The sequence below is a fragment of the Gracilinanus agilis genome, chromosome 1 (genome assembly GCF_016433145.1).
Source record: "Gracilinanus agilis isolate LMUSP501 chromosome 1, AgileGrace, whole genome shotgun sequence".
Taxonomy (NCBI): Eukaryota; Metazoa; Chordata; class Mammalia; order Didelphimorphia; family Didelphidae; genus Gracilinanus; species Gracilinanus agilis.
The window spans coordinates 166,458,681-166,477,720 of NC_058130.1; the positions used below are offsets into that span (position 1 = coordinate 166,458,681).

Below are 19,040 nucleotides of genomic sequence, written 5' to 3' on the forward strand. Positions count from 1 at the left end.
TTTTCGGCCATAATCTTCTGGTATTCCTTTTCAATCTGGTCATTTCTTGTGTTCAATTTGCTTATCAGTTCATTTGGTTTCTGAGCCTCAATTTCCAGTTGCAAGATTCTACCTTTTAAACTGTTATTTTCTTGCCAGATCTCTTCCATTTTCCTCAAAATCTCAGTTTTGAACTCTTCCATAGCTTGTGAGGAGTTTTCCTTATTTGGGGAGGGTCTGGATGCTTGTTTGTTCTCCTCCTCTGTTTGCTCGGTTGTCTGGATTTTCTCTGTGTAAAAGCTGTCGAGTGTTAAAGACTTCTTTTTCTTGTTATTATTCTTTCTCTTCTGAACTTCCTGTGACTGAGTAGCCATCATTAGCCCAGCAGCTTCTCAGATTTATCCTCGCGCTCAGTGTCTGTCAGCGATCTATTGGCTCCTGAGGTCTGAGTTCTGGTTTTTTCCAAGGTCAAGCCCCCTGGTGGGCCCCCTTGCTTGATCCTCTGCTGCAGGTTCCTTTACAAGTCTCAGGGCGCTGCTTCCACAGTCGTATACCCGTCCACACTGGTTCCCCACTTAGGCTTTAGTTCCTGGCTGTGTCTGCCTCCACCCACGCCTCCGCAGTGCCTGCGCTCTGCTCAGCCTGCGCTCTGCGCCCTGCGTCCTGCTCCCGCGCTCAGATTTCGCATGCCTTTTTTGGCTTAATGGGGTCCTAAGTCTTGCTGCTCTCAGGAACAGGTCCCGGAGCTGCTGATGACTCGATGGGTGCCCCAAACTTGCCCTATTTCTTTTTAGCTGGGTTCGGAGCTATAGATGAGTGTGGAGGGGGTGGGGGTGGGGCGGTTGCTCAGCCCGCGATTTAGTGAGAGCCCTTTATAGCATGGAAATGCCTCGATTCCACGTACCTTCCACGCTGTGCCCTGTTGTGGGGTTCCTCCGTTCGTCTGGACTTGTTTTTATTTCCCCTTGAGGAGTTTTGTGTGTTTTGGTCAGGAGAGGTTAAGAGCTGCTTCTTACTCTGCCGCCATCTTAACCCGGAAGTCGCAGCTTTATTTTTTTAAATATTTTATTTTTTAGAAAAAATTTCCATGGTTACATGATTCATGTTCTTACTTTCCCCTTCACCCCCTGACCCTCCCCACCACCCCATAGCCGACACATATTTCCACTGGTTTTAACATGTGTCATCGATCAAGACCTATTTCCAAATTGTTGATAGTTGCATTGGTGTGGTAGTTTCGAGTCTATGTCCCCAATCATGTCCACATCAACCCATGTGTTCAAGCAGTTGTTTTTCTTCTGTGTTTCCACTCCTGCAGTTCTTCCTCTGAATGTGAGTAGCGTTCTTTTCCCTAAATCTCTCAGAATTGTCCTGGGTCATTGCATTGCTGCTAGCACAGAAGTCCATTACATTCGATCTTACCACAGTGTATTGGTCTCTGTGTACAATGTTCTTCTGGCTCTGCTCCTTTCATTCTGCATCAATTCCTGTAGGTCTTTCCAGTTCACATGGAATTCCTCTAGTATATTATTCCTTTGAGCACAATAGTATTCCATCACCAGCATATACCACAATTTGTTCAGCCATTCCCCAATTGAAGGGCATACCCTCCTATTCCAGTTTTTTGCCACCACAAAAAGCACAGCTATAAATATTTTTGTACAAGTCTTTTTATCTGTGATCTCTTCGGGGTACAAACCTAGCAATGGTATGGCTGGATCAAAGGGCAGGCATTCTTTTATAGCCCTTTGAGCATAGTTCCAAATTGCCATCCAGAATGGATGGATCAGTTCACAACTCCACCAGCAATGCATTCATGTCCCAATTTTGCTACATCCCCTGCAACATTCATTATTCTCCCCTGCTGTCATTTTAGCCAATCTGCTAGGTGTGAGGTGATACCTCAGAGTTGTTTTGATTTGCATTTCTCTAATTATTAGAGATTTAGAACACTTTCTCATGTGCTTATTGATAGTTTTGATTTCTTTATCTTAAAATTGACTATTCATGTCCCTTGCCCATTTATCATTTGGGGAATGCTTTGATTTTTTTATACAATTGATTTAGCTCCTTGTATATTTGAGTAATTAGATCTCTGTCAGAATTTTTTGTTATAAAGATTTTTTCCCAGTTTGTTATTTCCCTTCTGATTTTGGTTGCATTGTTTTTATTTGTACAAAAGTTTTTAATTTAATATAATCAAAATTATTTATTTTACATTTTGTAATTTTTTTCTAATTCTTGCTTGGTTTTAAAATTTTCCTTTTCTCATAGATCTGACAAGTATACTATTCTGTGTTCACTTAATTTACTTATATTTTCCTTCTTTATATTCAAGTCCCATTCTGAATTTATCTTGGTGTAGGGTATGAGATGTTGATCCAAACCTAATCACTCCCATATTGCTTTCCAATTTTCCCAACAGTTTTTGTCAAATAGTGGATTTTTGTCCCCAAAGTTGGGCTCTTCAGGTTTATCATACACTGTCTTGCTGATGTCATTAACCCCAAGTCTATTCCACTGATCCTCTCTTCTGTCTCTTAGCTAGTACCATATTGTTTCCTTCTAGCTTTAAAGTGTGATCCTGTTATCCTGTAATTTTTTAAATAACAGAGCAAAATTTAGAGCTGAAAAGACCTTAGATAACATCGAATCTAATGTCCTTTTAAAAATATGTGGAAACTGAGTCACAGAGAGGTTAAAAGACTTGTTCTTTTATATCTGTATAGCTAGTAAGTGACTGGGAAGGAGTTAGGTAATGAGTAGTATTTGAACTGAAATCTTGCTAGCTCCAAAACTATGCCCTGGGGTCAACTGATTTGATACCAGGACATATTTTTTTCTTTAACTTTGAAAGTATCAGGATATTTGTTCATTTTTTGTTTCCCAATCTTTTTATTTTGGGTCAGTCCAGGAAGTGAATCAGACTCCAGATTTGTTTGTTATATATGAGAATCAAGCTCTTCTCTCTTGCTAGTGGAGTGCTGCAGAAGTTTGGGAATGACTAGACCTCATTCTATCCCTCTTTTCTATGTCCAGAATGACTAGCCCTTTGTAATTGTAGAGACTCATTTAGGGACTTTCAGGGGCCAGTTTTCACAATTACAGAGATCTTGTTGGGAGTTTTCAGAGTTCTGTTCTCTAGGGATCCTGTTTGGAATCATATCAAAATCTGGAAGGCCATGTTTAAACTGAAATCAGTTCCCAAAGAACACAAATTCCAAGTTATTCCTTTTTTTCTTTCTGCTGACATTCTTATGGCCCAATATGACTTGGCCTTGTTCCTTCTGCCTGTTCTAAATAACATTTTTCATACATTAACTGTAGACATTTGCTTCGTTTATTGTGCTTTTTTAAGAGTATATATGAAAAAGAAAGATGATACATACTGTCAATCATAATCATTCCATTAAGTAGTTTGGGTTAGCTAATTATTTTTTAACAGAAGGTAGTAAGAATGAGAGAGAGAGAGAGAGAGAGAGAGAGAGAATTATTTGCTGGGAAGTGACTGTGTCAAAACAAAATACCTAGTAAAAAAAATGAGTATAAAAGGTTGCCTGTTTCCTCCTGTGTTTTAATGGAGCCTCTGTTATTAAATGACTATTAAAATTCTAAGTTAAGTTACTTTGGGACTCTGACAAATAATAATGTTCTGTTTTAGATGTATGCTATGTATGCAGTCTTGCCACTTCCAAAGCTTCTCACTGCTGGTGGCAGTCCCAACCATGTTATAAAAATTAAAAGTTAAAAAAAATTATGCTCTCCTTCTTCTGAGTAAAAAGTTCCTTGAATCTAAGGCATTTCAGTCAGACTGTGAGATGATGTGGATAAGGATGTGTTATAAATAAAAATTAATCTGAAGAATTATTACCAGATTTATCAACATTTATTAGTAAAGAGAGGGAAATATATACATATATATATGTATATATATGTATATGGAGAGAGAGAGAGAGAGAGAGAGAGAGAGAGAGAGAGAGAGAGAGAGAGAGAGAGAGAGAAACAGAGAGGAAGAGAGGGAGGGAGGGAGGAGGAGAGGAAGAGGTTGAGGTCAAAACCTCAGCCTTTCTAACTTTAGGGCTAGATTTGATTCTCCCTGGGGCAGTGGCACGCCATATGACTCTGTGACTCCTGTGCTCCACCACTAGGGTGTGCGGGATCCACATCCCCTAAATAATTTACTTCACACAGATGTGTGCTCCTGTGTGGCTGTGCTCAGAGGGGAATTAAGCTAAGAAGAGATTAATATATAAGAGGAAGTAGTTTTTTCCCCCATACTCTTTGGATGTGACTTGAGAATGACCAGGAGACATGTAAGAGAGAGGGTCTTGGAGATAGCCTTAATGCTTAGAACCGACATGTGCCTTATATCTTATATAATATTGATGCTTTACCAGTTGTATTAATTCTAGTAGTTGTGTGATCTTAGAGAAGCTACCACTTCTCTGGGCCTTGATTTTCCCATATGTAAAATAAGGTGGGGGCTAGACTGGATATCTTTTTAAAGTTCTTTGTAGCTCAATGATTAAGTGTTTAACAAGGTATTTTATTAGGTTAACTAGCTTTTTTCATTATTTCTGAAGTTGTCTTTTTTTTTATTCTTCTTCTTTGCTGCCTATTGTGGTTTCTTCAGGTAACTGGACCTATCTGGGATGGGGAGAACAGCAGAGTATGTAAATATTTTAATTCTTTTTAAGTTTCTCAGTCCTTCCTTTTATCATCCTTCTCTCATCCTACCCTCTGCCTCAAGAATCTAGCTATTCTTGCAGACAAGTATAACATTAGGTTGTCTTTCCTTCTTTTGTGTCTCATAGGATAATTTCCCGAGGACAGAATGGCATATGTACTGGTATACTTCTAATTAGTTTCTTAAAGGCTTTTTGAACCAAAATGAAAACCAAATTCCTAGTTTCTTTAGCTAGAAAGACCCAATAATGCAAATTCCCATAAGCGCTGGGGAGAGCTCCTTTGCTTGACCTGTCTACAATGTTTTATTAGCTACTGATAAGAATACAAGTCACAGGGGCAGCTGGGTAGCTCAGTGCATTGAGAGCCAGGCCTAGAGATGGGAGGTCCTGGGTTCAAATCTGGCCTCAGACACTTCCCAGCTGTGTGACCTTGGGCAAGTCACTTGACCCCCATTGCCTACCCTTACCACTCTTCTACCTTGGAGCCAATACACAGTATTGACTCCAAGATGGAAGGTAAGGGTTTAAAAAAAATTATGATAACAGGCTCATGCTTTGAGAAACTGACATGATGACTAGTGGCCTTGCAAAAAGCATCCCCTACATTCTGCCTTAACTGGGGAAAATGGGCTGAGGGCAAAAGGATGGAGCCTGATTGTCAGTTTTAAAAATTAATCCTTAGTCCATTTGGTAGGAAGAGTGAATGTGTTTCTGGCCAAAGTCCATTTTTTGTAGCATTTGGGGAGATGGCCCTTCTTTCTTCTTCAAAAATAGCCTGGTCTTAACAGACATTTGCAGCAGCCTAGTTTGGCATCTTTGATCTGAGAATCCATATATTTAGCAAAGTATTTCTTTTTAACAGATTTCTAGTGCCAGATTGGTTATGCTGATTGTCTGATAAACTTAATGTGGTCATTCTGGTTAGGTATGGGCCATTAAAGCAATCTGACAGATGATGGTCAAAAAGACAAACTCTACACTCTTAATGAATCTTGTAAAAATTTTATTTGATTCTAACCCAGAACATTTGTCACCATCAGTATAGAATGATTGGCTTACTCTTGTTTTTAGATGATTGAAAGTTTTAAAATAGAATAATAGAAGAAGAAATTGGACATTGCAATTGAAGAAAAATGTATTTGTGTAATAATTATTCATTAGTCCCTAACTATGGCCTGTGCTTTCCCATCTCTTCTGCTTTTACTTATGCCATGCACAATGTCCTCTTTCTTTCCCTTATCTCATTATTCTCCTTCAGGGCCCAATTCAGATGTGACCTCTTTCATAAAGGCTTTTCTGACCATCCCCAGCTGAAAATGGTAAACTCTTTTATCACTCTGTGACTCATGTATTTATTCAGTTGATTTCAACAAGCAGCTATTATCTGCTAGGTTTATCACACATTATTTAGCATTAGAATTTTTATATGGATATATGTTATCTACTAGCTTATAAACACTTTAAGGACCAACACCATGTCTGACACATCTTTGTTCAATCCCACAATGCTAGACACAGTACTTTGCCCACATTAGATATTGAGTCAATATTTGCTGGATGGATGAATAAATGAACAAATGAATTTTCTAGGTCTGGTGGGTTTTTTTTTCTGTCTCTAGTCTGATCTTTTCCAGACTGAAGCTTTTGCCTTCGAGAGAGATGACAAGTCCCAGTTGTGGTTGTTGGTTTTCATTATAAATAGTGCTGTCAGGTAAGTTGCAGGAGAGGAGGCAGTATCTCTCTGAACAAGAAGAACAAATTTCTTAGGCAAACATGAGTGGTTGTGAAAATTCTCCCCCAGTTCTTTCTTTGGTATAAAACCATTACTCATTTGGTGCCAGATGGATGATGCCAAAAGTCTGATCGTTATAGGCAGTTAGGATGAAAAAAGTAGTTGTAGGTTCATTATGTCTTTTCTTTTTCCTCTTTCCCTCTTTCCCAGTCCTGCTTTCCTATTCCTTGTCATCTCCTTCCCCCATTTCCTTTCTACCTGTTTGCTTCCAACTTTGCTTTTTAGAAATTGCCCTTTACTTCTTTCCTTTAGACAATATTAAGAATTTTCTTGGGAATATTAGGCAGTCCCCCAGATTGGCAAGGGAACAGGGACTGAAAAGTAGTGGAAGAGGGAACTGAGTCAGTAATTGGGACACTTGGCTCGAGCCCTGCATTTCTATGGAAGATCTTAATTCTCACTACTGAAGAGGTCTCTGAATTTCCTTTTTATTCCTTCCTCAGCCTTTTTTCCTGAACAGATTTGGATTGTTTGCTATCTTTTCTTTTGCCCCAGGACCTTTCCCTTAAAGGTTCTTTTAACTGTTACCTTGTACATGTTCTAGTACTCTCACATGGACATGTCAAAATCCACGTTCGTCTCTCTATTATATATGTTCTCTTTCCATTGAGAAGCTGGTGAGCTGCCTGTATGCTTTAACAATCCAGAACTGAGAGAAGTTTCTTTTTCCTGCATCCTTTCCCTTTGTGTGGGTACTAAGTTCATAGAAAGAGAAACCGGCTTTATTCCCTGATTTATTTGGGGGGAGTGTTGGGGAGTGGTAAGGGTGGATTTCAAATCAAATTTCATCAGGGGATAAAATAACCATGGCCAAAGTCTCTCTTTCTTTGCTAATGCATGCCAACTTGCTTGAACAGGTTTCATTGACCAGGTAAAAAGTACAGGTTTCCAAATTTAGATGCCTTTGAGCTTTGGCTGCCTGCTATTTTAAGTCTTTGTTGTACTCTGTGTACTGAGAGAGGCTGTCTTGTTTCAGCTAGTAAGCATTAACAATTTAAACTTCTTGAGAGAAAGCCTATGTGCCTTGCACTACTTCCTCCCTCAGATTTTCATCAGCATCTCATTATTTAATGAAGTTCATGGAAATGCTTTGTAAATTGGAGAGTAGAATAATCCAGTAAATCCTCATCTTACCCTGTAACCTTTTGGACAAGGCATCTTCTAATTCTGTGCATGTAAATACATTGTATGCCTTGTGGAAGATGTCCCATGGCCTTAGCAGTAGCTTACCTAATTTCCAGTGATTTGCACCACTGGAGGATTGTCCTAGTGTAGTCACAGTGATGTTCTCACATTGTAGCTTCTTCCCCTCTGCCTGGAGAACAAAAGAAACCTTTAACATCTATTGTGCCTTTGAAGAGATTGTAGGTATAGTTTTAGTCTAGCCTTTACTGAAATGGCCATCAATGCTCCCTAAGTCACCCTGGGAGACTGTAAGCATAGCTTCAGGATTGGAAATTCAGATTCTAGGTTTTGCCAAATTTCATTTTATAGTGTGGACATGTAACACAGTTTCAGGGTACAGTGGAAAGAGTGTCAGATTTGGGCACTTAAATAAGCTAGGGCCAAATCTAGGTATTTCCCTTTGCTACAGGAGAACCCTTGACAAATCACTTAATTTTCCTCTGTAAAACAACCAAGTTCAACTCAATAACTTTTAAAGTCTGTCCCATAGGACATCTAGGTAACATAGTAGGTAGGCCTGGAGTAAGGAGGACCTGGATTCAAATTTGGCCTCAGATATTTCCTAGCCATGTGACTCTGAGCAAGTCACTTAATACTGATTGCATAGCCCTTTTGCTGCATCTTCTTTCTTGGAATTAATACTAAGATAGAAAGTAAGGATTTAAAACAAAATTCTGTCCCAGCTCTAGATCTATAATCTTTTATGTTGCCTCTAAATACAAACCTCTTCACTGTGCATCTCTCTAATTAGAGATTGGTAGAAAATGGTATATCTTTTATGTATATAATATATTTTATGCTATTATATGTATAGGAGAATCAATATTCTATATATGGGAAAAATTAAATCTGGAAGAGGGATTTCCAGCTCAGATCCAAAAGGTTGTCTACCTAAACTTTCTGATTCAAGGGCATTCGTGAGTAAAATGAAAATCCACTAATTTTAAACATTAAATCTCTCCAGGAAGCTCAAGGTTAATTTTATACATTCTACTAGATAATACTAGTTAATTCCCACAAATGACATGACATCTCAGTAAATGATCATTAAGTCCAATCTCTACCATCTTTAGTCTTTATGTTAGACATCAATGACATGAAATAATCTATGGTAAAGTACTTTGTAAACCATAAGAGCTCTATAATTGCCAACTTATTATCATGACTAGTGTTGAGTGGCAATTTACAATGTCTTCCATTCGTTTGAAATCCCTTTTATTTTGTGTCAGCAATGTTGGTGATTTGCTCACCAGGTAAATATCAAGTACAAATTTTCCAGTGGCGTCCCAGAAGCGGGGTTGTATGCTACTTTCTCTGAGGGTAATAAAATTGACTCTAATGGCATTTGGAAGGAGCCAAGAGTTTAGGTAACTTTGAGATTCCAAGGCTAGATCTATATTTTCAATGAGTGGAAACAAAACAATGAGCTTTTATGAGTGTCCTACATCATTAAAGCATTTCCCATCTACTAGTTATCATTGCATGTGGGGAAAATGCGTGGCTAGAGAAATTGTAGAAGCCAAATCTCTATTTAAAAACCTGAGACTGCCTTTATTTGGAACTAGGTTCCTCAGAATTAGTCCCAATAGGTGATTGACAGAAGAATTTCACAGTTATTCTTCCATTTCATACATTGAGATGAGTCATGCAGACTTGTCTTGCAGCTTTTTAGGCCCTTCTTATATCTGATGGTTCTTTTCAGCTACTTCTACAGCTATCTTGATAGTTGTTTTTTTTTTTTTTTTATCCTGGGACTCCATTCTAGGAGCATAGGGCCACAAGCATAGGGCCACAACCAGTAGGCAATGGGACACAGTCGCTCAGGGTCACCCAGCTGGGAAGTGTCTGAGCCCGGACTTGAACCTAGGACCTTTCGTCTCTAGGCCTGGCTCTCAATCCACTGAGCTAGCCCAGCTGCCCCTACTTTAGGTTGCAGTTTCTTTAGCAGATGTAGTTTTTACAGGGTGGGGTTGCTAGCCCCATGCCCAACCCTCCTCCTTTTTCATACGGGCTAGGGACCGTCCTTGGCCCAGGAGTGGTAAGGGTGGGCGGTAGGGGTCAAGTGACTTGCCCAAGGTCACACAGCTGGAAGTGTCCGAGGCCGGACTTGAACCTAGGACCTCCAGTCTCTAGGCCTGGCTTTCAATCCACTGAGCCACTCAGCTGCCCCTTGATAGTATGTAAAGCAAAATCTTGTGGCCTTTGTCCTTGTTATTTTTGTTGTGTCTGCTCTGTCGTTTTCTCTAGTTCCTAACTAGTAACCTGCCAAAGGAGAACAAACTGCCTGGGATCACTTCTCTCAGACAGATGGAGAGCAGATGGCAAAGGTGGTGTCAGAAATGGCTTCCTTTTTTAAGAGTGACAACAAAGAGCTTCTATGTTGAACTGCCTTAAAAACACAGTATAATAAGCCTTTATTTTTGCACAAAGTCTGACTTGTTCATTTTAGCTGACACATTTGCAAAAGCTGTTAATGTTCATTTCACTGCATGTAGTCAGGTACTGGTGTGAGAGGCAGAGAAAATTCTATTGAATAGTAATCTTTGTTGTCAAGTAAACTTGGCAATGTTTTCACAATCATCTTGAATGATTTAATTTGCATTTCTTTTTGCTGCTCTTTCCTTCAGAATACAGTGAAAGAGATGATGCTTTCTGATCTGGGCTTAGGAGATGGAGGAAACATGACTGAAGCTGGACATGTTAGGTTGAGGCAACAAGTATTAAGCGCTTCCTGCATTCCAGGCACAGTGCCAAGTGCTAAAGAGAAAGAAAGAAATCCCTCAAAAAACAGACTCTTGTAGTCCAACGGGAGAGACAACATGCAAATAACTATGTACAGACAAGATACATATGGGACAAATCATAGATTATTTTTGAGGGAAGGCATTAAAATTAAGAAAGACTAGGAAAAACGATCAGATTTCTCTTCCTTGAATTTTTAACTTTTTACTTTCGATTGTTTGATCTTAGTTTCAACTACTATATTTCCAGAAGCTCTCACAGTTTCTATGTCTACTAGTTTTTTACTTCATTAGAATGATTCAGCATATACACATATACACTTAAAACAAATTTCAATGGATCTTTCATATCTTTGATATGGGCAGTGCAGCACTGTCTTTGCTTACATGAGCTTTTATTTCTGTTCATGTTCTCACAGCTAAGTGGTACAAGACAGTAATTAGAGTACTAGACCTAGAATTTGGAAGACCTGTGTTTAAATTCAGTCTCAGGCACTTACTAGCTATGTGACCCTGAGAAAGTCACTTAACCTCTGCCTGTCTCAGTTTTCTAATCTGTAAAATGGACATACTAATAGCACTTACCTCTCAGGGTGATAGTGAGGATGAGATGAGATAATAGTTATAAAGTGCTTTGCAAGTGTTTAAACACTTTGTAAATGCTGTCATCATCATCATAATCCTCATCCTGGTGTACTATAGGTCTTTCTTTAGGTCTTTTTACTTTTTATAGGTACTAGTGCAATGCTTGAGTTGATGCCCAGCCCATCTTTTTTACCCAGTAATAACATTTCCTTGGAAATATCCTTTATACCACTTCTTTCATACAGATAATTTTTGGAAACATGCTGCAGACTAATTTCACACATCATGCATCATTCTATTGTCCTCAAGGTCACTCACATTTTGATTTTTCAGAGATTATGGTTTTCTAGAATTCACTTTCATATGTTAACCTCCAGAAGAATTTTTGTGTATCCCAAGTATGATTTAGCCTTTTCTTCTCTTCATCTGTTTTAATTCTGAACCCAACTCATTGTCCATGTGCAGTGTCTGCCCATCATAGTACGGTGCCTTGTACATAGTAGGTATTCAATAAATATTTATTAAATTGAATGTATGTACTGTGGTATTAACAATAGGAATTGGGAATAAAAACAGATTTTATAATTTGCCCTCAAAGTAATCAAGATGACATTAATGATTACCAAATTATTAATTAACTATTATCTGACTAGGGCTAAATTCTCAAAGATTTTTACAAAGATGAATCAGAGCTTCACATGTATTAATGGCAGTCTAGATGAAGGTATAAAGTGGAACAGGCATATTTTTTGCAAATAATTTTCTATACAGGTTTACAACTTTACAGTTTCATTGTCAAATTAAAGGTATAGAGTATATAAACTGGAAACCAGACAATGTGAATTGGAGCCTTGGCTCTTCCATTTAATAAAAGTGTAAATTTGAGGCTCATCACGAGGGCATGTAATTTTGAGATGAAAAGGATCATAGATCATCTACTCTGGTCTCTTCACTATAGAGATGAGGAAACTGAGACCTAGAAAAGATGTGTGACTTATCCAGGAATCATACCAGGTAGTACTAGAGCTGGGGTTTGAACCCATGTCCTCCAACCCAATGTCCAGGTGTTAATATTGATAATCATATTACTTTTGATTCTGCTACCTCATCTGTAAAATGGAGACAATAATACTTGTATTATTATAATAATTTGTTGTTGTTTATTTTGTCATATTCAGTCATGTCTGACCCTTTGTGACCCTATTTGGGTTTTTCTTGGCAAAGATAAGAGTGGTTTGCCCCTTTCTTTTCCAACTCATTTTACAGATGAGGAAACTGAGGCAAACAAAGTTAATCAACTCACCAGGATCACATGGCTAGTAAATATCTGAGGCTAGATTTGCACTAATGAAGTTGTCTTCCTGACTTCAGGGCCAGCACTTTATTCATTGCACCTCCTAACTGACATTATAGTACTACTATATTACAATAATTGTACAAAAATATAAAAAAAGATTATACTAATAATAGAATATACTTGTATTATAATATAAAGTATACCTGTAAAAATGAACTTGTAGGTTCTTTTAAGAACAGTTCAATTTATAAACTAAATCCTTGTATCAAGGTGAACTGTTATTGCTTAAGTCATCAGGAGATTCTACTGATCTTTCTGACACTTAAAGATTTAGATTTTTTAAAAGAGTTATGGCAACTGCAGAGGGATAATCTCAGAAAAGTTGGATATTGTTAAAGGAATGAAATTTCTTAAGTTCTTCCATTAATTAAGGTTGAAATCAAATGCTAGTCATATTTGATAATTAGGGAGTAATATGAATAGGAGTGAAGGATGAAGCAACAAGAGTTTTTGTTATGTATTAAGTGATTGCCAAGAGCCACTATGTAGCAGTTTTACATATTCTCATGGCCTAGGCTTACAACTACAAGTTAGGAGGAAGGAGGCCTTGAAGGAAGGAGACTGGAGTGTTGTGAACTAACTGCAATTCTTCCTCAGCTTTTGAGGACCCTGATAGTGCTGTGGATGATCGAGACAGTGACTACCGCAGTGAGACCAGCAACAGCATTCCTCCTCCCTATCATACCACTTCCCAGCCCAATGCCTCTGTTCACCAGTTCTCAGTGCCAGCCCGACTGCAGCAGCATCTGTTCCTTCAGGGTAGTTCTCGGGACTCCTGCAATGACTCCATGCAGAGCTATGACTTTGATTACCCAGAGCGGAGGGCCCTCAGGTGGGTACTATGGATGAAATTCTGTGTGTGTTTGTGTGTAGTCTGTCTGTCTCTGTGTAAAGGAGATAGAAAGCACTGTGGTCTCTGGAGTCTAAAGAACTGGGTACTAATTTGACCTCTGATGCTTACAATCCATTTAACTTTGGACAAACCAGCTAACTTCCCTGGGCCTCAGTTAATTTATTTGTTAAAATGAAAGGGCAGGACTAGAGAGCCTCCGCAGTCCTCTTAACCTCTCTATCCCACGTTCCTGTGAAACTTCATGCAGAAATAGGTCATCGATGGGAGGGATTTGGGAGCTATTACTGGAAATTAAGCTGGAAATACAGAAATGTCACCTTCTGAGCTACGGGCTTTATGTAGACTGTTTGGATTTGTACTTTTTCATCAAAATCTTTCTCTGGGAAGTTATTGAAAAAATACTCAAGACCTATACCAACACACCAAGTCATGAGGGTGGGAGGTAGACCCATAACTGTGCAGAAGGGACTGCATGTGGGTAAACTGACCATACTAGATCCAGCAGCATTTCTTGGAATTTCATTTGTTTAACAACGATCCAATTGAGTTAATCCCTTCTGTTTCTGAAATAAAATCTACTATCTGATGTTGTTATCCTGTTGTCCATCTTGCCACACTGCCATCAATGGAATAAAAATCATGACCCTCAGTCTGATGGGCAGCTTTCTCTTTAAGAGAATCATTCATTGGATTGCAGGCTGCCCTAGTTTAAGATCTTCTCTAAGGATCTTTCCAAGGGACTTTTTTCCCCCTGCCTGTCATAGAACTAAATTCTATTTCTTTGTAATCTAAGGACCCTCAACATGAAGTATCTCCTTGGAGTAAGCCCCCTTTTAAACTGTCTTGTATATATACATAAATATTTATTTGTTGTTTTCCCCATCATATTATATACTTCTTGAAAAAATGACTATTGAATGATTGATTAAATCAATTGGCCTTTTGGTTTAATTAGTTAGTCATTTGCCTGTGCTTTTAATTGTTCTTGAAAGTTTATTTTAGTTCTTGTCTCTCCTTCCAATGCTGATTAGGTCCACATTCACTGGCATTTCTTCCACTAAGATGACCACCAAACTTATGAACTCTTTCCTAATTTGGTGGAAGGGATGTTGGAAGGATGACAGTTCTAGTTGAAACTTGAGTCATAATACTTCTTCTCACACTTGGGACGCAGAGACATTTTGAAATAATATCTCTAACATTCAGTTTCTGCTTTCTTGGAACAGCAAAAACTTGGCTCCACAGATCTTCCTAATCACAGCTGAAGGAAATTCCTCCACTAATGGGAATCTACTGCATTCCTTCTTTGTGCCCAGCACTCTACTAGGTGCAGTGCAGGAGATTTCAGTCTAATAAGGGAGATAAGAATATACATAGAAAACTAATACAAAATACATCCTGATGAGTATGGAGAGAAAATATTTTTAAAGTACTCAGATTAATCAAGAGGAAAGTTTATTTCAAGTGAGGGAGTCATGAAACGACCACAACAAATTATTTACAACAATATGTAAATAAGTCTTGATTGATGACACATGTTAAAACCAGTGGAAATGTGTGTTGGCTATGGGGGTGAAGGGGAAAATAAAAACATGAATCATGAAAAAATAAATAAATAAAAATAAAAATCAAATGAGGGAGTCAGGGAAAACTTCATAAAAGAGGTTATATTTGAGGAGGGCATTGAAGGATAGAGAAAGCCTTTCAAAATCTGAAGTAAGTGGTGATAATGGGGAACAGGATGAATTCCAAGAATGGGCCACAGTCATGAGGAAATATATATATGTGGGAAAACTGAAACAGACAAGGCTAAATGTATTAGAATATACATATTGGTCCTAAAATGCATGAGCATAAGGAGTAATACTAGAAAGTGAAAGCAGTTAAACTTGTCTTATTCTGATCCAGGGGAAAAAAGAAAACCTACAAGGCTAAAGCAGTAGCAGGTGGTTTTTTGGAACAAGCATGCCAGAGAGAACAAAGGAGGTATGCAGCAGGAAGCAAGAGGGCATGTAAGAAAGACAGAATTCCGTCCTTGAAAGGCTCTACAAAGGAATGAGATTCTTTGCCAAAACTTAGCAATGATGACTCCAAAGGAGGGGGAGGGAGAGAATGTCTAACGGGTTCCTTGGCTCTTGGACTGTTAATTATGAGTCTGCTAGAAAAATAGTCCATTTATTAACTTTCAATGCTCATTATTTACTAGTTAATATTTTCAGATAACACAATTTCTATTAATCCCCTACAGAGAAGACTAAGTTGTATGAATTTCTTTTAGAGCTTGACCTTTATCTTTTTTTTTAACCCTTCCCTTCCATCTTAGAATCAATACTGTGTATACATAGGTATTCAACCTTTTTGCTTTTTAAACCTATCTCAGAAAACTCTTTATCTCATATCACAATTTGTTTCCTGTTCAGATAGCTTTAATTATTAGGAAATTTATCCTTACCTTGAGCAGAGATCTATTTGCTTAACCTCTACTCATTGATTATAATTCTGGGGATAGGCAGAATAAGTGATATCTGGTAGAATGCCACAGAGCTACCTCTAGGAGATTTGGTGCTCAGTGATAATCCAGGTAGGTAGATTTGGAGTTGAATAAATGATATGACCTAAAGTACAATCATTAATGGGTTAGTATCAGCTTGGGAAAAGAGCTGTACTACAGAGCTCCTGAAATATATCCTTGACCCTATGCTGAAGCATTTTTATAAGTGCCTAGGTTGCTGTCCTTTTTAGATTTGTGGTTGACACTGCAAAAATTGGAGGGATAGATAATTTTGTGACCTGTGAAATCTCATATTTTGTTCATCTTGTTTTAAGAGAATGCTGGTATTACAAAATGAAAGTGAATGACCAGTAAAGAAGACTGAAACGGGTCTTTTACTGTGATTTTTTCATATGCCAATTTATATATTCTATTGCTGATTAGCTCTGTGAGTGAGAGCACTATGCCATTAAAACAAGGGCATAGGTTTGATCTCTTCTTGAGCTAATTAGTTTTGTTATGTCCTCTGCCACAGACGAACCCTCTCCAGATGACTTACAAATGTGTACCTCTGATCACGAGAGGTAACAAATGAGAGCTAAAGGGTCTATACCAGTGGTTCCCAAACTTTTTTGGCCTACCACCCCCTTTCCAGAAAAAATATTACTTATTCCCTGGAAATTAATTTTTTTAAATTTTAATAGCAATTAATAGGAAAGATAAATGCACCTGTGGCCATCACCGCCTTCCTGGATTGCTGCACCACCCACCAGGGGGCGGTAGTGCCCACTTTGGGAATCACTGGTCTATACAAAAGCAGTTTAACTATCTGTGGCCTATTCTCAGTCTTTATCTAGCTTGACCTTTGGGCAGCTTCTAATTGTCGTTTTTTCCCACTTTTTCTTGGCTTTGAAGACATTATTCTCTCCGAGTTCTACCTCTCTAACCACTTGTCTTGAGCTTCACCTTCTTTTTGTTTTTTAATGTGGTTGTTTTCCAAGGGTCTCTCTGGCCTTTTTTGTTTATCTTGTTATACTCTCTCCTTTTCTATTTTATTCATTCTCAAGGATTCAAATACCAACTTTATACAGTAATTCCAAAATGTACATCTTCAGACTGGACTTCTCTTTCTTGGTTTTAATTTGCATCTCTAATTAGTTACAGGATATCTCCATTTGGAAATTACACTGTCACCTTAAACTGTATATTCCAAATTGAGATTATTAACCTCTCTGCTTAATCTTAGTCTTCTGCTTTTACTCTTTTTATCTATGCCACTAGCATTCACAATCTCTTCCGTGTAAGAAACCTTGATTCCTTCTTCTTCCTCATTTTTCACGGTTTTTTTTTTTTACCAAGTACTATTGATCTTTAAAAATCTCTTGAATTAATATCTCTCGAAATAACATCTCATGTTTCTTTTCTCTTCCCTTTCTCACTGGTAATGCCACAACATAGCTCCTATTAACATCTGTCAGGACAACAGGAATATAAAATCTATTGCTTCTACTCCTTCTCCCTCCTTCCTCCTGCTGCTGTTAGAATGATCTTCCTTATGCATGATGTAGGTATGTTACCCTACTATTAACATTTTTTTCTCTTATTTCTTATTAAAGTGAGTTTCATTTGCCTGACTTTTGAGACTCTCCATAATTTGACACTACCCTAACTTTCCATCCTAATCTCAATAACTTACTCTGTCAAATTAGTCTACTTGTCTCCCTCATATTTCCTGAATTCTCCTTCTATTCTTTTGCATATGCTGTTCTTTATGTCTAAATTGCCCTGATCATCTCTTTAGTTCTTATCTATCTTTTAAAACTCAAATTATATGCCTCTTCCTCCCTAAGTCCTTCCTTGATAATGCTCAACCAATAACCAATTTTTATATTGGGCCTTATACAGCACTTTGTTTTTTATAGTTTAAACACGAACTTACCATGTAATTGTATATTAAAATAATCTATGTCTGTCCTATGTCCCTAGTAGACTATAACTTCTGTGAAAACAGGAACTGTCTTATCTAAACATAGTATCTCCCCCAGTACCTCGTATAGTGTTTTGCATGTAGTAGTTGATTAAAAAGAATTTTTAAAAGAATTTGTTGAATGACTTCTGAAAACAAAATAGCCCTTTCCCATGTTCTATAGATAGTGGGTCAATTGCATCGTTTTCTTATTTGAAAGATGATTCATAGTCATAAAGGAAAGAACAAGGAATCTTGAAACATGTTATCCTATCATTATCTAAATCAAATAATGTTTATTCTCAATAATATTCTTCTTTAATTTCCATGAAAGTAAATTTTTATGGAATAATATACTCTTAACTCATTTAATAAAAATAAAATTATCCTTTATACATAAATTGATATTAAAAAGTGAAAGAGATCTTAAAGCCTGAAAACTGGAATGTGAAATTTCAGGGAGCAAAATTAACTGATATTCTGTTATATTTAAATATAAATTATTTCTCTTACAAATACTATACAATGTCACATGTTTATGATAACAAACATTAGTTAAAAAAAAAACTCACAAAGCACTCATGTCACAAAATCCTATGAAGTAAGTTTCAAAGTAGTATTACTTTAAAATTTTTTATTGGTATTTTGTTTTTAGGTTACTAATATTTACATTCAGACAAAAAATTTTATAGCCACTCTGTGAGAGGTCTCTTGTAAAAAAATAAAACAGTTCATTAAAACCAATAACCCAGGGACCTCGTCTGAAAGTGCATGTAATCTTTCACCTCCTGCCTCTTAAATTTTCTTAAACTAACAGAAATCCATTTTCTTTCCCTTCTAACCATGGGGAAAAAAATATAAAATTCATTTTGGTAATATTTAGAGTCAAGCAAAATAAATTCCTTTTATGGTTGTATACATGGTTATATATGACTTATTTTTCAATTTCAGTCCACCACTTCTTACCTATTTTATCATTAGATTTCTGAAATTATCAAAAGTTGTATTGATCATAATTCTTACATTTTTTGAAATTGTTTGCCTTATAGTGTTTTAATTGTTGAATAAATTGTTCTGGTTCTTCTTATTTCATTTTTTGTCAGCTTAAAAAAGTCTTCAGAACTGCTCATTTTTATAGTACCAATGTTTATTCTATTCATTCTAACTTTCTCCATCAGTTCATATAAGTCTTTCCTTTTATGAACTTTTTGGCTTTTTAAAATGAGCTATTTCCTCATTTCTTATAGGATAATAGTATTCCATCACATTCATATACTACAACTTATTTAGTCATTATTCAGTTGATGTGAAGTTACCTCAGTTTTGTAGTTTGTGAGGACATTTTAAGGCCTAAAGAGGTCAAGACACTGGCTCCAGATCCCAGAACACTAAATATTTGGCAG

General features: G+C 37.3%; 1 protein-coding gene across 1 annotated transcript in view; it reads left to right on the forward strand.

Moving 5' to 3' along the window:
- Positions 1 to 19,040, forward strand: part of UNC13B (unc-13 homolog B) — a 269,311-nt gene that overhangs the window by 104,727 nt on the left and 145,544 nt on the right. The window contains exon 7 of the mRNA XM_044678148.1: positions 12,925 to 13,159. Within this exon, the coding sequence (XP_044534083.1) occupies positions 12,925 to 13,159 (235 nt within the window). The remainder of the gene's footprint in view (positions 1 to 12,924; positions 13,160 to 19,040) is intronic.